Source organism: Zootoca vivipara, chromosome 1 (assembly GCF_963506605.1).
Source record: "Zootoca vivipara chromosome 1, rZooViv1.1, whole genome shotgun sequence".
Classification (NCBI taxonomy): Eukaryota; Metazoa; Chordata; class Lepidosauria; order Squamata; family Lacertidae; genus Zootoca; species Zootoca vivipara.
The window spans coordinates 71,799,231-71,822,353 of NC_083276.1; the positions used below are offsets into that span (position 1 = coordinate 71,799,231).

General features: G+C 41.6%; 1 protein-coding gene across 1 annotated transcript; it reads right to left on the bottom strand.

The window, feature by feature from the left end:
• Window positions 1–7,949: 7,949 nt before the first annotated feature.
• On the bottom strand, window positions 7,950–22,206 carry SAAL1 (serum amyloid A like 1). Its single transcript, XM_035120602.2, has 13 exons — window positions 21,899–22,206; window positions 20,269–20,433; window positions 19,468–19,581; window positions 18,263–18,346; window positions 16,285–16,364; window positions 13,630–13,689; window positions 12,703–12,818; window positions 10,867–11,050; window positions 10,178–10,263; window positions 9,878–10,078; window positions 9,108–9,304; window positions 8,647–8,739; window positions 7,950–8,444 (listed from the first exon to the last, which is right to left on the bottom strand). The coding sequence occupies exons 2-13, from the start codon at window positions 20,392–20,394 to the stop codon at window positions 8,352–8,354; spliced, it is 1,434 nt and encodes a 477-aa protein (XP_034976493.2). The 5' UTR covers window positions 20,395–20,433; window positions 21,899–22,206; the 3' UTR covers window positions 7,950–8,351.
• Between the last annotated feature and the right edge of the window lie 917 nt (window positions 22,207–23,123).

Sequence of the window (23,123 nt, forward strand, 5' to 3'; positions counted from 1 at the left end):
ACCCCCAAGGTAAGGTCTTGGCACCACTGCCTTCCAGAGCAGCTTTCTCTTGGCATGTGATAGGGATCATTTCTCTTCTTACCTTGGGTCAAATTTCAGAAAGGACTCCTTCCCCAGAATTCCACACATCTAGAAGATACAGAAAAAAATTATTAACTCAAGCAGAACCAGAAAGAGAAAGTCACGCAGCCTGCTCTAGAACCAATTTGTTTTCATTGCACATTTTAATTGTGGATGTGTAACATTTGGCGCTGTGGGTTAAACCACAGAGTCTAGGGCTTGCTGATCAGAAGGTCGGCGGTTCGAATCCCTGCAATGGGGTGAGCTCCCGTTGCTCGGTCCCAGCTCCTGCCCACCTAGCAGTTTGAAAGCACATCAAAGTGCAAGTAGATAAATAGGGACCGCTCTGGCGGGAAGGTAAACGGTGTTTCCGTGCGCTGCTCTGGTTCGCCAGAAGCAGCTTTGTCATGCTGGCCACATGACCCGGAAGCTGTCTGTGGACAAATGCTGGCTCCCTCGGCCTATAGAGCGAGATGAGCGCCGCAACCCCAGAGTCGTACACGACTGGACCTGATGGTCAGGGGGCCCTTTACCTTTAACATTTGGATGAAATTGTTTTGTTGTGTATTTTAACTATGTGTGTCTATTGGCTTTATACTTGTAAAATCACTTTGTTGAATAAGTGGTGTATAAACAAACAAAATAATAATAATGTGAACTCATTTCTAAGACCATGCTCTTCCCATATTATTTTAGAGATAAACTTCTTTTTATATCGCACAAAATCAGCTGTCCTCTGGAGATGTTCTATGGACTGCTTTTATATCTTCAGGATTAGATCTATTAATTCTTCACTCCAAAATGTAGTACTAAGAGCCATTAAAGATGTAATGGGGCATCAAATGACTATGGAGCAAAAAAAAATATTGCTCTATTGTTCACAAAATTATGTAGCTCTGTAACTGACATACACAATATGTTAGCTTTGAGTAAATTTTCAGGTCAGTATTCTAGCAAATAGGGGTGAGGGCTATGGACAAAACACTCCTTCCTGCTCCTTCTGAATTGCTTTTGCATTTGAGATATAGCATTAATGATGTCCTAAACTGACATTTTTTTTCATGATTATATTTTAGAAACAGATTTGTGGATAGACTCACTTCATAATATATATTGAGAATATACATATTCTGATAATTTGTTGTTGTTTAGTCATGTCCGACTCTTCGTGACCCCATGGACCATAGCACACCAGGCACTCCTGTCTTCCACTGCCTCCCGCAGTTTGGTCAGACTCATGTTCGTAGCTTCGAGAACACTGTCCAACCATCTCGTCCTCTGCCGTCCCCTTCTCCTAGTGCCCTCAATCTTTTCCAACATCAGGGTCTTTTCCAAGGATTCTTCTCTTCTCATGAGGTGGCCAAAGTATTGGAGCCTCAGCTTCACGATCTGTCCTTCCAGTGAGCACTCAGGGCTGATTTCCTGTAGAATGGATAGGTTTGATCTTCTTGCAGTCCATGGGACTCTCAAGAGTCTCCTCCAGCACCATAATTCAAAAGCATCAATTCTTCGGCGATCAGTCTTCTTTATGGTCCAGCTCTCACTTCCATACATCACTACTGGGAAAACCATAGCTTTAACTATATTCTGATAATATCGAACCTTTTATTTTTTCTTGTTTTGTTTTCCATTTTTAAAAAGGCTGCAATCCTAACCCCACCTGCCTGGGAGGCAGCCCAATATAACTGAATTGTACTTACTTCTGAGTAAACATTGTTAGGATTGCAGCCTTACTTACCTTATTACTCTGTGCACTGTAATATGTAGGCACAGCTCGTTTGTAAATAAAGCCAAATACTACTTGTATGAGAAAATGGTTTTACCACTGATACTCAGATGCAGCTTTATACATCAACATGAGAGAAAAAGGAAGATGGTCTCATGCTACATTGACAAAGCTCAGAGTGAGGGTTGTTTGTTTGTTTGTTTTAACAAACTGTCATTTTGCAATTTTGTGAAGTCTCAGGTTTCTTCCATTCATCTTGCAGCCTCCTCGCAACAGATGTTCACTTGTTTTGTTTAACTTGTCATAAGAGTTAGGCGAGCTTTGAAATGGGACAAACCATTAGACAGCATCAAAGCAAAGCTTTCTCAGACGTGACACGTAATATAATCCATGCAGCTAATTAGGGGGATTCTGCTTTTCCTTTCCGCGTAGCGTGAGCAAAATCTGATGCCAGAGAGACCCTGTGCATTACTGCATTTGCAAAAGATAATCCATGGAGGCAACCTGTAGATCAAAGACATCATGAGTTGGCCCCTGCCAAGGGCACAGGCCTGGGTGGGTGTGCTAAAATCACACGTCTCTACTCTGGCTTAGAGTGGCTAGGAGCACACCTGCCCATCTACACGCTCCTGGGCTGCTCCTCTGCTGCTCTGGGTGGCTGGGCAAGGCGCGCAGGCCCCTCTGGGCACCTCCAGTGGAGGAATTTGGCTCCTTGTGTGGGCCGTCCCAGTAGCCCTACAGAAGTGTGAGCAGATGGCCCCGTGAAGCTTAGAGAGAAGAAAGTTGGAGAAAGCAGGTGAGATTTGCAGGAGGAGGGAAAAGGGAAGGAGGAGGCAGAAGGAAGGAAGGAAGGAAGGAAGGAAGGAAGGAAGGAAGGAAGGAAGGAAGGAAGGAAGGAAGGAAGATCCAACCCTGATGGCCATGGAGGAAGTCACTAGTGGAGTGCGATTACAGGCCATTTTTTGAGTTTCTGGTTCATGGTTTCTCCCAGCTTGGGAGGTGCAGGTATATCTCTCTGGCAAGGGCACAAGGATGGATGGAGGGAAAGCATTGATACAACTCCTTGCCAAGGGTGCAAGGGATCCCAGGTAGGCCTCTGATCCTGGTTAAACTGGTGCTTAATTCCTGTCCAAACTACTTCTTGAACTTGGGAAGGCTTTAAAAATTGGCAGTGCATGCCATTTTTGAACAGGAAATTCAGTAACCTATTACTGAATGGGGAATGTGTTAGTAACTTGTTAGTTACCATTCTGTTTTATGTTTTGTAAGTACACACACACACACACACACACACACACACACACAAAAACAGTAACGTACCAATAGATCTCAAGTGAAACAGATTTGAGCTTTGTTACAGTAGGCCAATTGGGGGAGGGTATTGCCCAAAGCAGTATGACACTGGCAAGTGGATGCTACCGTACCTAAACCAGTACTGTCTTCCCCATCTTTATAACCTATCACTATATCATGTGTGCTTGGAGATTCAGTGAGCCAATTTTAACATGTCCCATTTCCTCCCCAGCCATCCATTGAGCACACTGCACCTGGACGTCATGCTTCCTTAATTACTCCTGCCTGACAGGACAACACAAAGCAGGGCTCCCTATATTTATAGCTTCTTTGTCATCTCAGAGAAAGAGGAAAGAAACCCAACCAGGCAGGGACAGAAGGTCTTTGTTTAATTTTAATTAACTCCACTTCTTTCAAATCTGAGTAAACCCCAGAAGCAGAGCGGCCAAGCTAATATTATGAAAGCTCTCTGCAGCTTTTTTCCCCCATCGAAGGGAAATCAACATTAGGCTATGTAGCATCTGACATGTTTCTCTGAACGTCTACTTTCTGAGTCTAAACAAAAATTCAATCACTTTGAGGGTGCATTGAGGGTTGCATCGATACTGCACCAGGTTTCCATAAATGACACTAGTAAAAATTTCCAAGAAGACTGACATTAAACCTTTGAGAGGGAACAACTGGTCTCCCAGCCATTGGTGCTGGTTTTCTCTGGCGGCAAAATCATGGAAATGGTGATCCGAAAAGAAGCAGCCAAGGTCAGGACATGTGAACAACATAGGCCCAGTGCCATGTGCTTCCACAACTAGAGAAACAGCTTTCCAATGCATGAATATAATGTACACAGAGACTCCGACTGCCTAACTACACCATGTGCCATTGATTTGCATATGTGAAACATCCTTTAGAAATAGATAAAAAATTCCTAGACCAGTGTTTCCATCCTGCTGTCAAGAGACAATGAGTCTTTAGAATTTATCATAAAGTTGCTCCTGAATGATTCCATGGTGATAAATGAAACGCAATATGGAAAGTTCTTAAAATAAGCATGATTTTAAAAGATAGAGAGACAGTTTATCATCATTGCCGTCTTTGACGTCACTGCCTATTGAAGATTTCACACAAGGCTGCATCCATGATGTAGAGCAACATAAAAAGTATGTACAGACTTTCTTGTGCATTTCATTACCACCCTATTGACGGTAGATAGGGAAATTGTGTTTGGACAGCAGACCAGGAAATATATTTTGTTATGAATTAATTAATTGGCAGATATTTCCCCTTTGAGGAGGAACAGCAGATGGCATGTAAAACGTACTTTTCCTCTACACATGCTGTTGAAAATACCCTGCATGACAACCAAAATAATATTGATACAAGCTCAGGGCCCAAATTAAAGGGCAGTCTGTATCATGTTGCGCTCCATTTTGCTGCAAGAAAGATATTTTCTCTATCTTGGGATTCTTAAGAAAACAACTAAAATTTTAAAATTCCAAGGAGTGGGGAACCTTTTCAGGTCGAGGGGGGCAAATTTGGCAGGTGGGTTGGGCCAAATGGGAAAAACTGGCAGGCCAAGTTTGGCCTGTGGGTCAGAGGTTCCCCATCCCCACCTTAAGAGAACAGCAGGGTGCAAATATTTAAAACAGCTCTGCAGCATCTTGATGTTATGCTGAATAGTCTTCTCTGTGGCACCATTCAACTGTCACATAGGCCTTCCTCTCCCTCCATCCCCAATGCACTTTCTCTGCATGAATTAAAATGCACTCAACTTTCCTCAATACCTCCACAGAGTTGGAGAACATTTAAGTGTGCTTCAGGATGTCTGTGCCTTGCCCCCAATGAAGGTGGGGGAAATGACTTGACTTTTAACCCACCCAGCAGGGCCAGGGCCAATTCCAACTGAAAGGAAAGGAAAACATGCTTCACGAGTTGGGTCTGAATACACATTTTCATCTGAGATACTTCGGTCCTTGGCTGTTGTTGAACTACAACTCCCATCATCCCTGACCACTGGTCCTGCTAGCTAGGGTTGATGGGAGCTGTTGTCCAACAACAGCTGGGGGTGCGTTTTTTGGAAACACTGCTCTAAATCATGAGCAGTGGGGGAAGGAACTAGTTTAGTTGAACATAGGTTTTGAACACAGAAAAGTCTGAGGTTCAATCCCCACCAAAAAAAGACCACATGTAGCAAGTTTAGGAAAAACCTCCTGCCTGAAACTCTGAAGAGGGGCTGCCAGTCAAGGGTAGCGAACAAGTGAGTCAATGGCATGAACCAGTTGGACACAGAGAAATTGTGGTAGGCACCAGCTGGCGAACCCCCAAGGGAAGAAAGCTCAGATCCAGGGAATTGGTGGTGGGAGAAGACTGGGAAGAGGAGATGTAGGAAGCTTAAGAGGTAACAAGGTTTAGTGAGCAGGGGAAGTCTGTGAATCAGAATCTGAATGAGAGAAGGGAGGCCAAGAGGCAGAGGTCAGGTGAAGAAGCCACGGTATCTCCCCCTCCTGCTGCAACAAGCTCCCCGCCTCTCAGGATCAGAAGAGACATGAAGAGGACAGAGTAGAGACAGACATGTGGGTGTAGCCTCAGATTGCTTAGGAAGAACCAGGGGGAGATTTAGGCAGCTGTAGGAAGCCGGGGATTTTCAGCCTCCACAACTGCCTCATAAGGGCAAGTTCTACCAAGAAGAGTTGCTGTGCTCATTAGGCCTGGCTCCCTTGAGCAGGCCTTGTTTCTTCTAATACAGAGTACTCCATGTGATTTATTGCTTCTGCAGGTTATATATAAAGGCTAGTTTAAATACCCACATTATTATTATTTAGTTTAGAATGTTTCTATGCAGATAACATATTGCTAACATCCTACTAAGAGCAAAGCAACTCCATTTCTCTAAAGGGCATCCTCTTTCCAAAGACCAGTATTATTCCAAACAAAATTATACCATGTCAGATTTACTTAGCATACACCCTGTCAGATCGGAACCAGTGAAGATTCTATCTGACATGACCAATATGCAGAATTGTAAACCTGCAACCAAAAGGATTTTTCTTCTCTAATCTTCCTATTGCTTCCATGGTATGTCAAAGTTATTTGAGAAATTGCATCTATCATGGAGAAATGATTCTGACCTCAGGTAAAGAAGGAAACATTCCTTCCCAGCTGAGTCTTGATTTTCACATGATTTTAAAATCATGATCGGTAGAATACACAGGATAAAATTCTTTGGAAATCTTTAAGGTAAATAGATAAAGTACAAACTTCAAGCTTCACAATTAAATTACTACTAGTCTTGCTTTGTTGAAATCAGTGTGCTACTGCCTTTGGATTCTATAGATCGCATCCCATGTGCATTGAAGGATATAAGGATACCTACCCTAAATATTGTCAGCTTGTTTTGTTTGTAGTAACAACAAACTGAACTCTGAAGCATGCTCTGGGCTGCAGCCCAACGATAACTGCATGTTTTTCCTGTATTAACCTCTAGCTTCAATCTACAGCATCTTCAGTTAGAATACATCACAGCTGCACATAACAGGCACATCTGAAAAAATTACCATGTACCCCCTGAAATCCACAACATGCAAGGCAGGAGCATGCTATTCAGAACATGTGTACATCTCAAATGTGCAATTTGGAGTGCTACAATTGGTACAATTGCACAAGAAAGCCACAATTACAATAATAACAATTTATTATTTCTTCACCACCATTGCTATAAAAAGAGCGTGTTATGTATCAATAACGGCATCCAATTAATTGTTCAGTGTCTGACCCTCTTAAAAGCAATGCACTGCTTTACTACTATTATGATAACGAAATACAATGTCTAAAACAGGCATTGTAGCAAGGAGAAAACAGAGCATGGCAACCATATAGGAATCCAAATAAAAAAAATTCCTTCAGTAGCACCTTAAAGACCAACTAAGTTTTTATTTTGGTATGAGCTTTCGTGTGCATGCACACTTCTTCAGATACAGTGAAATGGACTCCATCTCCATTTCACTGTATCTGAAGAAGTGTGCATGCACACGAAAGCTCATACCAAAATAAAAACTTAGTTGGTCTTTAAGGTGCTACTGAAGGAATTTTTTTTTATTTTACTTCGATCCAGACCAACACGGCTACCTACCTGTATATAGGAATCCAGTTATTCATTATTATTTTTGTAATTGATATTACCATTAACAGTTAACTTTTTTAAAAAAAAATCATTTCATGACAGCATGTTTTCCACCTTGCATACAAAATGACAGCCATTTGAATAATGAAATCATGATTATTAGTGCAGAGGAGAACCATTCTTCTATTCACACGGCAATCCTTTGTACTCTCTATACAGCAGAATTAACAGTAGGATCAAATCGGAGGTGTCAGGGGTGTGTTTTTTAAGGATGTACCAAGAACGAGTACTGTACTAATCAGTTACAAAATCAGTTTTATTAAGTACAGTTAACATAATTCATTCTGGATATTCAATACTACATACTTTAGGGTCGCTGAGGAATGTTAGGTCCTTATATATAAAACCGACATAAATCCCATTTGTGGGCTCTTAACCTTTCGCTGTTTCTTCGCACATAAGCCTGATATATGCCTTCCAAAGATGTGACCAGTGTGTGGCAAAATAAACTGTGATAAAAGCTGTGCATTTTTGTAGTCAACAGTTACCCCACACAAGTCACACTTTTTAGGGGGCTCCTTACAGGGATTTGTCCATTGACACAGGCATATCTGCCTTACTGGACAACTGTTCACTGTATGAACTACACCCCCATCTCCACGATGCAACTGCACCAGAGGAAACAGCGCCCTTCCTTATGCCAGCAAAGAGGCAGAAAACCCGCCCTGAGCCCTTGGTGGCCATCGCCAAGGCAGCCGTGTTTTCTGCCTTTCAAGCTTCCGCTGCGGAAAATGCACAGACCCAACAGTTAACTTTTAAAAACTGCATACAAACTGTTTCAAAATAAACGAAGCATCTTCAATTATTTTGTCAATTAAGTTGAGACAAACAACCTCAATGGCTACTAACAAATAAAATGACGCTTTCACTCCCCCCCCCCCAATAAAGTACTTAGAATTGCAGCTGGAAAACAGGTTTTCCTAAAGTCTGTGTTGTATGTCATTCTCCACCACTTCCATTCTTGGTTTATGAAGGTGTTCATCTGAGTTTACTTGCAAAGATGTTTCAGAAATAACGCACACTTCTTTGTTGCTTTCTTAAAACAGGAATGAATGATTCCAAATCTTCCTGTAAAAAAATGCAATTAATATGCTCCTATGCCTGAAGTCTCAAGCTTGGGAATGCTTTTCTTAAGTTGTCAGCAAGGACCTGATCAGCTTCATTCAGCACTTCAAGAAAATTCTCTACCTGTGTAAAATAAAATACAAGTGTCAACAACTTGAGTCAGGTGAACCACAGGAATTGCTAGGCTATTTAGCATGCATCTTGAATAAGACTAATGAAGAACTCAAATGGATTATTTAAATCTGGTGTGGCTATCCTTCTTTGGCCTGAGGATTGCATTTATCTAGGCAACAGTTTTTTGCTTATTTTCAGAGATCATACATACCGGAGAAGAATACAACGGGAGAAGGTTTTTAAATGCACAGGAACATTTCTGTTCATTTAGATGGCTTTGCTTGAGCCCCTCCAGTATGTTTTCCTAGAAACACCAAAATATTATTAGTTCATATAATATTGTGTGTGTGTGTGTGTGTGTGTAGAATTTTGTTGCTATCCAACTGAATGAACATGCTCATATAGAACTGTATAAAATAATAATAAAATGCTGACAATGCAATTCAAATGCAAGATGACAACAAATTAACATGCTCCCATGAAAAGCTCCACGTGATGACAATGCACACATGGAGCCCAGGTGATCAAGGGGTTATTTACCATATCCTGGAAAACATTTCAAAATGAACACTGTAACCCATATATAAAAGATGATCGTGGGCATCACTGCACTAGTGATAAAACCAGGTCAAAGACAAAAAGCATGTGAACCTACAGGTTCATATGACTGACCTTAGAAAGTTCCTGAAGCACATTGGACAGTAGTTCACAACAGATGTCCTTCAAGATTTTAAAATGAAAATCCTCCTCAGCTGTTCCCAACTTCTCGGCCTCCTCTGACTTGGGTTTGTTGGAGCTTTCTACAGATCTCTTCCCACATTCATCCATGTTCTGCAAGACTCTAATCAGGCTATCAATCAGAGGCATATCTGACAGGTAAAGCAAGGAAAAACTTTATGGACGTATGAACTGGCATTTTTTGTAATCTGCCCTAAGCAACATAGCAATTAAAGGTTTTGAAATGTGAAAGTTTTGATGAAAGGAATATAAGACACTAAAAGGGAAGGGGGTCCAGCCACCGCAGCAAATTTGCCTGTACTGGGGAGTCACACAACTGTGGTCTACACAGACATTTGCCTAGATGAACATATACTGTATTTTTTCTCATTCCCCATCACCTGTGACCTATACAGTGAGGGGGGGATTTGATCCCCTGCTAAATTTGTGGAATTGTGGTACAGTGAGGAAAAAAGTATTTGATCCCCTGCTAAATTTGCCCGTTTGCCCTCTGACAAAGTAATGACCAGTCCATAATTTTAATGGTAGGTTTATTGTATGGACTGGTCATTTCTTCATCAGAGGGCAAATGGGCAAATTTAGCAGGGGATCAAATACTTTTTTCCTCACTGTACCACAACTCCAGACTGCCATTGTTTTCTATAAAAAAAACCTTATCATCCCTAAAATATTAGCTCTTGTGGTAAGAAAGAAAATACACTTGCTTTTCTCCATCTTGATATATTCGTGTCTGTGTCTATATATATTCTGTGAAGCGAAGATGGCTGATAACACAGACAAAGTAGAAGCCAAGACTGTCTTCTGTTCGTGAACAACAATTGGTGGATCATCTGGCTGGCAGAGTTCATGACAAAACAGATCATACAGCACAGTCCAAGTTTCTTTTCCATTACCAGGAGTCTGTACTTCAGAATGGAAAAAAGAAATATCTCATGCAACTTGAAGAAAACGTCTACCAAAAAATTCTTCAAATTTTACAATAAAGTGCAATTGAAGCATCCTACCAATAGCTTGAACGCCTTCATCCACTGTGGTGAGGAGCTGTAGGATATGCATATAAACATCAAGCCCTTCTGAACTTTTATCTGTGCTGCAGAAAAGAATTACAAATTATGTTTAGAACTACTGTATTACCACCAAGAAATCTGTATGCCTATGTAAAGTGAATATTTTTTACAGTATTTCTACCTCAGTTCTCAGTCAATTACTCTTACGGTGGCTTAACTCAAGTTGTTCTTGAGTTTTCATTTCCAGTAATAGTTTGAAGAAGCTATTTTTGTTCAGGTGTGTACACTTGTTCCCTGCTTACTTGAACAGACTTTCTCCTTTTCTCCATTAGGAAAAAGCCTTCGTGCAGACAGACAGAGCCACTGTCCTCTTGTAAATATGAGTACCCTTGGTATAGTCTTCCTATCGCTTTGGCAGGTAGGTCAGGTGTGGACTTTTTTAAAAAAATAACATTTTGGTCACCCATGAAATGGTAAACGTGTACCCAAAGGCCACTATGCATAACACAGACTAAAACATGTGAGATTTGGGTTCAAATCCCCTAATCAATGAGTCTCATTGGGTAACATTGGCCTAGTAGGATAAAATGGGGAGAAGGGAAACTATGTATGCTGCCAAATGTGGGATAAAAATGTAAATAAGTAGCTCCAATATCACATGCATTCATATATGGGCATATACATACCAGATTTGTTTTACAGCTTCAAGCAGGCAAGGTACAATTTTGAAATTTGGAAGCTCATCTGGAGAATCATCTGCAGGCTGCTCCACTGACTGACAAGAACTTTTCTTAATCCAGTTTAACATCAATTCTTCATCCAAGTCAAACAACTTGTCAACCACCTCACCTATTTTCACTAGCAACTCCACTGTAACAAAGATCAAATCTCATTTAAATATTGATGAACTAATAAAATAAAATTTACTCATGCTCACTTCTTAGAAGCCAGACCAAATAAATAAATAAATCGAAACTGTTTTCTTTGTGTTAAGAAAACAGTTTCAATTTATTTATTTATTTGGTCTGGCTTCTTTTGGTGACATCTGTTATTTGACTTACTTTTAGTGTAAGTTCCTGGAGGTCTTATTTGAGTCGTTTCAGTGCGCCGCGGCGGCAGCCGCAGCTCTCCGTCCCTCTCGCTCCGCGGTGCCGGCGGGCGACCTTCCTCCTTCTCAGAGCAGCCGCCGCCACCACCAGGCGCCAGGACTGGCCAGGACTGGCCGGGGTGGCTCGCGGTGGCTCGCGGGGTGGCTCGTCGTCGGCTGCTTCTCTTGACCCTGTGCCGACGTCTGTCTCCACCCCGCAACAGTGAAGGTCCGGCTTCGCTTCTCTCGACTCCTCCGCGAGGCTGGGCCTTCGCCGTCGCACTCCTGCGACGTCTCTCCACCTTCTCCGTCGCGTTCCTGGACGGCGCGACCTCCAGGAGCGCAACGGCGAAGGTGGAGAGACGTCGCAGGAGCGCGACTGCGAAGGCCCGGCTTCGCTTCTCTCGACTCCTCCGCGAGGCCGGGACTTCGCAGTCGCGCTCCTGCGACGTCTCTCCACCTTCGCGCCGTCCAGGAACGCGACAGAGAAGGTGGAGAGACGTCGCAGAAGCAAGACGGCGAAGGCCCAGCCTCGTGGAGGAGTCGAGAGAAGCGAAGCCGGACCTTCACCGTTGCGCCCCTGCGGGGTGGAGACAGACGTCGGCACAAGGTCAAGAGAAGCAGCCGACGACGAGCCACCCCGCGAGCCACCGCGAGCCACCCCGGCCAGTCCTGGCGCCTGGTGGTGGCGGCGGCTGCTCTGAGAAGGAGGAAGGTCGCCCGCCGGCACCGCGGAGCGAGAGGGACGGAGAGCCGCTGCCGCCGCGCAATGAAACGACTCAACAAGCCTCTTGCCGCTTGCCAAGCAGGGGAGAGGCTGTGTCATGCAGGGGCTGCGGGAGCTGCAGCAGGGGTCTCCACCATGAAGCAGCTCGGGAGTCTCCACCTGCCTCCTCCTCCGCAGCCACTGTTGCTGCTGCTGCTGGGAGCCCTTTTCTACCCGCGAGGTAAGAGCTTCCGAAGGGAAACCCCCCCCCCCCCGGTTTTCAGCCTCCTTAAATGAGCACAGCGCAGCGTTTCCCATTGTCAGGAACGGATTAATCCACTTTCCATGACTTTCAATGGGAAAGTTTGCTTCGGTTTATGAACACTTCGGTTTATGAACAGACTTCCGGAACCAATTGTGTTCGTAAACCGAGGTTCCACTGTATTCAAAGTAGCACGAAGATTGTTTCATCCACATACACATTGCAGCTTGCCAGACGGAATTGGGTCGCCTCTTACAATCATGAGCAGGAAGGAGACAGCTGTGCTGGTTATGATTACAATGCATTCAGAAGAATTCACCAAAAAGAGTTATATGGTTATTGTTATACCTCAGTTAAAATGCCTGGAACATTCAATTGATAAAAGTTATTTTAAACATGCTAGCCTTTTCATAAGAAAACAAAAAGTGGCCTGACAGGAGCAATATTCTGATTAATTTATAACATACCGTTTGTTGAACTAGACATGATGAAACATACACAGTCATACACTGATGGACTTTGTCGAATTCTTTCCACCCAAATATTGGCCGCCTCAGAGTGGCAGAGGCAAGTTAGCAACAACCTAAAGGGGAAAAATCACACTTAATCACACTTTTAAAAGAAAACCAATATTTGGGCTGCAATCTTGGAAGTAAGTCCACTTGAAGTCAATGGCACTTGCTTCTCAGTAGATAGTAATAGGATTGTACCATTAATTTTAACTCCATATGTGTAAATGAGGAATGTCAATCAGAGTAACAATAGAAATGAGATTCTGGAATACTGGTATCAGTTCAAATGTGATTTTAGGTAGAAAGGAAAGAATTTGGAAGCCTGAAAGTAAGGCCTATTGTATTCAATATCATTTTCTTCCAAGAAATTATATGTAAATTTAGCAGGGGATCAAATACTTTCCCCCCTCCCTATAGGATTGAAGCCTTCATTCTTGAAATGAAGCACACCTACTAATATTTTATTTACATGCACTACAACTCAAGGGCTGCAGGTGGCACTGTGGTCTAAGCCACTGAGCCTAGGGCTTGACGATCAGAAGGTTGGCGGTTCGAATCCCTGTGACGGGGTGAGCTCCTGTTGCTCAGTCCCAGCTCCTGCCCACCTAGGAGTTCGAAAACATGTCAAGGTGGTTTCCGGTGGGAAGGTAAACGGCATTTCCATGCGCTGCTCTGGTTCGGCAGAAGCGGTTTAGTCATGCTGGCCACATGACCCGGAAGCTGTCTGCGGACAAACGCCAACTCCCTCGGCCTATAGAGTGAGATGAGCACCGCAACCCCAGTCATCCGCGACTGGAGCTAACGTTCAGGGGTACCTTTACCTTTACAACTCAATACTTAGGATTGGTTTATGCTATTTTAGTTACTGACAAAATAGCTTACCTGCTTGTTTCTAGGAGAGTAGGGGAATCGGAATCACATAGACGCTGCAGCACCATCTGTCTGAAAAAATGACAACAGACCGAAAATGAGGAGATAGCGAGGATTAATTTCCCATACATTTTTCTGAAATTTTGTCCAGACAAATGCCACCACATGCCACCATCTCCTAAATATACATATCTAATATCTACAGCTACAGGAATAAAGAACAAGTTGGGTCATGTTAAGCAACACAGAGATCTTGGACATGGAGGGATGGAACAATTGTTTTGGTTCGCACGCTTATTTGGTTTATGATAAAGTGGCTGTAAATAAGGATTTCCTGAACCACATAATTAGAAAACCCTTATTTAAAGTATGGGTAAATTACTGGTGGCTACTGGAACCAACCAGGGGTATCATAGCTGCCAAGTTATCCCTTTTTTTAAGGGAAATTCCATTATGCTGAATAGGCTTCCTCGCGAGAAAAGGGAAATCTTGGCAGCTATGAGAGGTATTAGTGATTAAAAATAAAAATAAACATGGAAAAGAATTGGTCAATGTATCAACAATTATTAACAAAAGAACATGGTGTCTTAAAATTAAAACCATATGATGAGATTAAGGAATACTGCAATAACTGGCTACAATATCACCAAATAGCCCATCTGTTTAACGAAGACAAAAAAATAGGTTTTGAACAGAAAACTTCTAAACTACAAAGCGAGACAAAAAAATAGGTTTTGAACAGAAAACTTCTAAACTGCAAAGCGAATTACTACAGCCAAATTAAAAAAAAATATCGAAAATGTATAATTTATTCCTTGAGTGGGAATTGAAAGATGAAGTAATAAAAGAAACAAGGATAAAGTGGTCTCAAAATTTGGGCAAGACAATACATTTAGAAGGGTGGGAAAAATTATGGAGTGTTGACATAAATTTTACAGATTGTTATGTGATAAGAGAAAATATAATGAAAATGTGTTATCGTTAGTACTTTACCCCAGTGAAATTGGCTAAGATTTATAAAAAAAATATTCAAATCTTCTTTGGAGATGTAAAGTAGAGGTGGGAACAGTATATCATATGCTGTGGGGGTGTAAGGTGATCAATCAATTTTGGACTAAGATACAAGAAGAGCTGAAAAGAATATTTAAGAGCACAATTCTTAAAAAGCCAGAAGCATATTTGATGGGCTTAATAAACAATTATATTCCCAAAGACAAAAAGAACATATTCCTCTATGGGACAGCAGCGGCGAGACTACTAGTGGCAAAAAAAATGGAAAACGGGGGAAATACCAGAAATATCAGAATGGAGAACCAAGATTTGTGGATTTCTGGCAATGGCAAAATTAACGGCTTCAATTAGAGGCAGCTCCAAGCCAAAAGAGAGAGTGGGAGTGTGTAGAGACATATGTAGAAAAATATGGAAATGGAAATAAATTTTAATATAAACATAAAAGGAAAGATTCGCAAGGATACAAGATAATATTACAAAGGATAGAATTATTAAGTACAAACAACTGTTAACACAACAAAAAGCAATACTGTAATATAAATACCAATAAGATCGCACATGGGTGAGGGGAAGTTGGGAGGGAGGGAGGGAGGGAGGGAGGGAAGTAGGTGGTATCTGAAGAATTATTAAGAACCTTTAAGAACGTGATATAAAAGCCAAATGATATTGGAAACATGTTGACTGATTGTGGCTGTAAGCTTTTTATTTTCAAATAAAAATGAAGGAAAAAAAGAACAAGTAAACTGGGAGGAATTTCTATCCAAGTATAATATGAAGTGAGACACATATTACTATAAAGCTGGGACAAACAGCAATCTGCTAATTGTAGAACAGCAGTGATAAGGTCATTGCTAGAGAGTTTGCAAGAAACGCAGGACGCTGCATTATGCAGGATCAGACCATTCATCTGCCTAGCTCAGTACTGTCTAGACTGATAGGTAGTGGCTCTCCAGGATTTCAGAATGGGGTAGTTCCATCTTGAAGTGCCAAGGGTCCAAAGTAGGACCTTCTGCAAGCAAAGCACATGCTTCTCCAGTGACCTATCACTCAAATTGCAGTTGGTGAACAATTCACTCCTTTAAACAAATTTGTGTAATAAAGGACAAAAAGAGGAAGTGTAACTATGGTAGATGGTAGAAGCTCCTGAAAAACATCTATTGGAAAAGGACCATGCATAGTACAATTTGAAATGGACAAATTTTATGCTCTTTTCCACACTCCCTCTTGTTCTCCTTCAAACTGAACTTTCAGACATTCAATTCTTTCTCCATTCTTTCAGACACACTTTCAATACCTCCAAGTTCTCCCTCACCATCCTTCTGCCCTCCCCACACAAATGCATAGAAAACCAGTCTATCAGTTCCTTTTATTACATTTACTGCATAACTCTTATGCTTTGACTCTGACTCCTGCCACATCAATGACATTCCTCTCACTATATCTTTTTCTGTAATAAAGTCAAGACTCCTGCTTGCCCTTATTACCAGTCACCCTCTTGTCCTGTCTTACAAATATTAACACCTTGAATCTGTTTCCCCCCTCTATAAAGAGCATGTATAGTACATGTGCCTATCTAGTACTTTAACAACAATTAAGAGTTGAAACATTTACAGTTTCAAAAACACTGAGAAACCAAGAACAAAGCCTACTACTTACCCAAGGTTTTCATGTTTACTAATGGACAGGCATATGTCTGGGCAACAGGCCATATTGCCCAGTATTCCCACACAGATTTCCTGAAATGCCAATATAGTGAGGTTAACCACCTAAAGTAGAGCTTGCCTATAGTCAGCATAAAATACTTAAGAAAATGGATTCAAGGAATAGGGCAGATGTGCTTTTTGCCCTTGGCTTGGTCTTCAGCATTCATACAGACTCGGAGCAGAGCAACATTTAGCCATGTCTTCTTCTGTGTGGGAGGAACATTCGCAACCCGCAGCGCCTTGTCTGCGCACGCGCGGGTCACAATTCAGCACTTCTGTGCATGCGCCGAAACCCGGAAATAAGCATTCCGGTACTTCCGGGTTCGGCGCAGTGCACAACCCGAAAACGTGCTACCTGAAGCGTCTGTAACCCGAGGTATGACTGAATAAGCCAATCATTGCTGAAAAACAGACTTATAAGTGTAAAAAGAGAGGGGGGAATTGCCAGCAAGTCTTTTGCCTTGAAGAACTCTGTTTCATTCTGGCAAACACAGGTGAAAAATCATACTGTCAAATTTGAAAGTGCTTAGAAGATGGTTACAGAAAAATGAGTCAACCTTTCCAGTAAATATGACATAATTCATGCTATAACTTTTTTAATATAGGAGGGTAAGCATTAAATAAAAGTTATTCCCAAGTATAAATGTATTGATTGATTGACTAATGAATATTGCATTCTGCTTTTCAAGTTGCACTTCCAAAGGAATGTACAAAAGCAAAATTAAAAAGCATATAACTAAAAATAAATATATATCAGAACACCAGGAACAAATCAAAGAGACACAGTAGAAAAAATGCAAAGATAACAAGAAGGGGGGCTATTCCCAAAGCACTAGATGGGTAAATATCTAGAGCTCCAGTGCTACAAACCAAAGATTACCCACATGGTGTTAAAGCCATTCTAGCATCGTAGACTGATCTAAAACTTTAGAGAAGTTTATGCAGAAGGAGGTTCTCCCTGAAGTAACCAAGTACCATACTATTTAGTCTTTGAAGGTTAAAATACATATCCTGAGTCGTACATGGAAAGAAATGTGAAGCCGATCCAATTGCTTCATTGCATGTGTGATACGGCTATGCCAATTAATGCCTGTCAATAGTTGGGCAACTGCTTTCCATGCCACGTGAAGTTTCTGAACCATATTCCTTGGCAGTTCCACATACAGTGCATTGGAACAAGCCAAGCCACAAGACGCTGACAATGCAATAGTATGCATGTCTATTCAGAAGTTAACCCCTGTTGAGTAAAATGTATTTCACTCCCCCATAAGTGTGATGCTGCCTGAGACATGACTGCACCCTGACACATGGATAAAAATAGCCAGGTCTCTTACCTTCCAGCAGAAAGTGCAGCTGAATTACTAGAGCAATTCAGCAGTGACACAAGCTGTCAATGCAGCCTATTGAACTCCTTACTTAGAAGTTTTTAAAAACAATTTTGGAGGAATGAGCATATGAATCAAAGAGCCAATCAAGGAGGGAAACCAGACTAGATGATCCATCGTGACCCTTACAACCCCACAGTCCTAAAGGAAACTTCTAATTATCCTAGCTTTTCAAGCACTGGTTTCCCCTAATTTAAGAAGCCAAAAGCCAATGTAATCCCCCTCCCCAAGGATTTGGTAGCACTGCCTTATGAAGCTACACTTTTAATTTTATTGGGAGCTACATTGGCCGACTGCCATATTATCAAGTTAAGAGGAATCAGGTTTTATAATAATATTGTGCAGAACTGTGACTAAGAACAAAACCTGTTGGAAATTGAGAAATAGGCCTTGATTCTATATTGGCTTGTCTACTGGTAGAGCTGAATACCAATTCTTTTCTATTTTGCCTTTCATCTACACCTGCCTACATAAGGCATATGGATCGCATCAAAAAAGCACAATGCATTATTAATAAACAGGGTACAGCGTCAAGAGATGACTTACAGTAAGCCGAGGACTCTTGGACTTGGCAAAAACACCCAAAAATATATCAGGGGCATTAAACTCTTGTAGAAATAAAGCAACATCCTGAAAACAAGAATGGTTATGTGTCAGTAGACGATTACATGAGAATTGAAATTCAGTTCACTTTGAAAAGTAAGGTAGTCTTTCATTCAGATTCAGATGGCCACTACAATTACCCAACTATAAGTAGCTATCTTGTCAGCTCTTATTTATCCAGTGCATTAACACTTGTCATTTTAGTCCCTCCTACACCAAAGTTAATGATTAGTGGCATATATCCATTAATATAAGAATACAGTATCCAATTGTTTCTTAAATTAATACTGTACAAGATATTAAGAAATTGGTAAGAAAGCCAACAAGGTCCTATGTATTTTGCTAGACTGGCCCAGATTATTCCCACAATTCCTAAGAGCTCTGTGATGGCCAGCAGTTTTTCCACACACGAGAAACTCTCATGATATGCAACTTGACCAGCTACTGTAAATTGTTATTTTAGAAGGTACTCATCATTCATCTTACATTTAAATAAAATTAGGGCAGGAAAAAAATTCCAAGACAAAATACAATGAGTGACTATCCAGTGTTAGTCACACTCAGAATAGGTCTACAGATTTTCATGGGCCTACTCTGAGCTTGACTAACACTAGATTTTGCCCAAGGAGAGTGCTAACAGATAGCATAAAACAACACAGTTTCACAAGTTACACATTTTAGCAACACTGTTCCTAGCCAACAATAGCTATGCATGATTCTTCTTTGACAAGCTTAAAGGTAAAGGAAAAGGGACCCCTGACCGTTAGGTCCAGTCATGGACGACTCTGGGGTTGTGGTGCTCATCTCACTTTACTGGCCGAGGGACCCGGCATACAGCTTCCGGGTCATATGGCCAGCATGACTAAGCCGCTTCTGGCAAACCAGAGCAGCGCATGGTCAAGCTTACTGGACACTAAAATATCTAAGGAACAGAAACCAGATGTCTCCCAGATAATTGCAATCCTTTATAGAATATACTTATTTTATTTTATTAATTTATAGATATCTTACTATAAAAAATTGAAGTTGTTTACAATAAAGCTAACCTTAAACATAGAACAAAACAAAATACCTATCTGCAAATATTTACAGATAACAACCGCTAAAAGTACCCAAAGTATCAGAATACCAAATCACTAATAACGTACCTTATCCATTGACATGTCCCATACTTTGCAAATGTCATTTTCCAGATCTTCATCTAGCTCTACTTGTTCTTCAACATTGTTCAACTCAGATTCATCTTCCTTAGAGCTAACAACCTTCCAAGGAAAGAAGAACATACTGACAAAGGAATCAAAGTAGCAATAAGCCATTGGTCAGCTCAAACACACACTGGTCTCACTGCACAACTTTTCTCCTGTTTGACCAATTGGACATAAAGAGCAACTTCTACCCAAATATGAAGTATTATCTCAATACACTACTGTTTCAGTGGCCTGAGTATGAGCAGTAAGTTTATCACTAGAAATCAGCAATTATGTTATTCATTATAGATAGCACAAATAAAGCATAAATCCAACAATATTTTAATTTAATTTCACTTTGCATTTGCACCAGCATGGCAAATTTTAAATTATCACCTGCCCACCTCAACCCACCCATCTTTACTCAAAGACAAGTCTCACTGATGTCAACATGACTTAATTCCAAGCAAATACAAATAAGACTGCAGCCTTAGAATACACATTTCACAGTTCCAACTGACATCAGCCACCACTGGTTGGAATGGACCTTGAATATCATCTAGTGGTCCAACTCCCTACAGATGCAAGAGATCAAGCATTTACTTAGGGCTTCTTCCCATCTATTTTTACCTGCTGTTTTATACATTATATGTTTTATAGACTACATATTTTTCACATATATACACATTCGTTTTAAAAGCTTCTAAAACTAGACATTGTACAGTTCAAACATATGAGTGGTTTCATGTGTATGCAGCATACCTCAATTAGTTTTGTAAGGACGCTGAAAAACCAGTGTTTGCTGTAAACTGTATTTCTGATAGAATCCCCAGGAACGACGTCCTCCTCGTCGTCATCACTGGAAGGTGGTGAAGGATTCCTGTCCATATTTGAGTAACACAATCCAACTGCCAGATCAAAAGATTTCTAGAAGTGAGCACAAACAACAGCAAAATATTTTAAAACCACAAAGGCTCATCCCAGGACTTATTATTCCTTGAGAGCTGTCCACGGATGAGACCAATATGTTTTATATCCAAAAGATACATGCACATGTGCCTCCTTTAATCCAAAAACAAAGGCTTACAATCGCTTCCTCTCAATTAAAGCCTTAAAAATGTTTTGTTAATGTGCACGGCAATCACACACTGGGTTGTTAAAAATTAGTAAGTACTGGGCACATGAAGTGGGGAGGTGGTCCTTTGGAACCTAGGAAGCCTTTCAATTAAAAAAGAAACAAGGCCAATTCAAATGCTGACACATCTGCTGACAAACCTACTGCATTTACTCAAATCCAATGCTCATCTTTTTTGGCCAAATTACGCTGCGAAAATTAAGGTGTGCATTAGATTCAATTGCACATTTACTGTACATTCGCCAGGAAATACTGTACTTTTTTTTGGTTTCTAGGTTCTGAAAACTGAGGTGCCCATTAGATTCAGTGGCGCATTAGACTCAAGTAAATACAGTACATCTTGTGGGATGTGGTGCTGGGCCTCCCACCAGCGCACTCTTTCCCATAGGACATAATATGAAAAGCACACAAAACACGGACACCGAGACATGTATTCACCTATCCTTCCCGGTTCTTCAACAGCTTTGCACGAAGAGAAGTGTACCTAAACCAGGCATAGGCAAACTCAGCCCTTCAGATGTTTAGGGACTACAACTCCCATCATCCCTAGCTAATAGGAGCAGTGGTCAGGGATGATGGGAGTTGTAGTCCCAAAACATCTGGACGGCTGAGTTCACCTATGCCTGACCTAAACTCTGTATTTTACATAAGTTTGCTCCGTTTTTAACTTTTAAATATGGTTTTTACTGTACAGTTTTATGTATTTCTGTTGCAAACCGCTTTGATACCTTTTTAAGGAAACAGCAGCATATAAATATTTGTAAATAAATACCGGTCCTGATCTGCCCCATTGGATCTGAAGCTATCAGCTTCTATAATCTACTGAGAGGACTACCCAAAAATTAAATAACATTTCCAAACAATCCCTTGGACAGGGCATCTCAAAGTGCAAGTAAAAAAGAACAGAGAAGAACAAGGGGGAGCACCACTAAGATGATGAGCGTCAGCTCTAACCATTAAACCAGGCGGCTCCAAGGGCTGGCGCCCACCCTGAGCCTTATTCATCCTTCTCTCTCCCTCAAAGTGCGAGGAAAACTAATGAAACCCAAGCAATCAAGAGGAAAGCTTTCTCCCTTTTTAAATCACCTCACGTGCTTCCTCGCCTGAGCCCTAACACTGAAAACACGTTCCGGGGATCAGATTATTAAGCCCTGGCAAGACCCCACCCCACTAGACCCCAAACCAGGATAGAACCCGCCCCCTCAGCAATGATTCCCACAGGATCCGCGATATATCCCGAGCGGCGACAGGAGGAACCTTGGCTCGCCGCCCCCGCGTCTTCTGCTTCAGCCCGGACAACTTCAGGCGGCCCCGTGGGAGACGCGCGGCCACCGCCGCCGTTGTTTACAGGCCTCACCGTCCTTTCCCGCCTTCTCTCTCTCTTTCTCGACCAATGAAACAGCTCCAAGGATGGGGGGAGGAGGAGGAGGAGGACGGCGGCAAACCTTCGTAGGCCCTCCGCAACTGAGACGGCTTCCGTGAGTCCCAGGAGGCGCCCCAGGCCTTGCCTCTCCCTCCGCCCAGAATGGAGAGCAGCCGCACAGCCTCGACCTCACGAATCCGCTGTGCAAACTCACGAAGCGCCCCCGGGCGGTGGCCTCTCGAAACGCCCAGCAACGGATAGCCTCAACGTCCCTTTTTAATAATAAAACCTCTGTTTCCCTGCAAAGGCTTTTTTATTTTTATTAATACACCGAATGACGGTGCACGTCCTCGTGCGAATGTGACTGTCGGGTCGAGAACATGTTCTGCTGCCAAGGCAAAGTTCACAAACCAAAGCACCTACTTCCCGGGTTTGCAGCATTCTTAATCCAAGTTGTTCATAAACTAAACTGTTCTTCAACCAAGGTACCACTGCACTCAGCAAAATTGTCTCCTGCCAGCTTGCAGAAACTGAAAATATTATACATAGGTGAAAGAAAAAAGAAATGTATGCTACTCTATTTTGATTCCTCAAAAATCTCCTATTATGCTTAAACTATTACGCTTGAACACTGGAGGTTCAATAGCTAGCCTAGGGCTATTTTATAAAGTTACATTATTAGAATGGCACAAATGTTGGCCCTTGGGTAATTGTCTACATGTCACTGAAAGAAGGGTTTTCAAAACAACTGTGGTTCATTATTTCAAGAGCTGGTGCTATGCTATGTTCTTAGGTGCAAGCACTTCTGTAGTAAAAAATCAGTAAGAGGGGAAGTTTGGCAGCAAACGTGGCTCTTTTCTCTTTTGTAGATGAGACCCTAAAAAACAATGATTTCAGTTTCATAAATCCCTAGATTTAAATTCAAACCTAGCACAGAAAAAGCTGACCATTCCCTCCTACTCTACAGGATGACCTGTCACATACAAGCAAAAAAAAAAATCAACATAGTACTCATGAGAATTATAAAATGAACTGCTTGTATGTCCTTTATTTTCCAGCATGTAAACTAATATTTTATGGACAATCAACTTTTTGCATCCAAAATGTTATTGAAAAATG

Bases quoted from the DNA above. Each gene is read 5' to 3' on its own strand.
- SAAL1 (XM_035120602.2), bottom strand. From the start codon at position 20,394: ATGGACAGGAATCCTTCACCACCTTCCAGTGATGACGACGAGGAGGAC. The intron at 8,740-9,107 runs GTCAGTCATATG...TGGTGTTTCTAG, and splicing joins TGCTTCAGGAACTTTCTAAG to GAAAACATACTGGAGGGGCT. The intron at 8,445-8,646 runs GTATGTATGATC...TATTTTACACAG, and splicing joins TCCCGTTGTATTCTTCTCCG to GTAGAGAATTTTCTTGAAGT.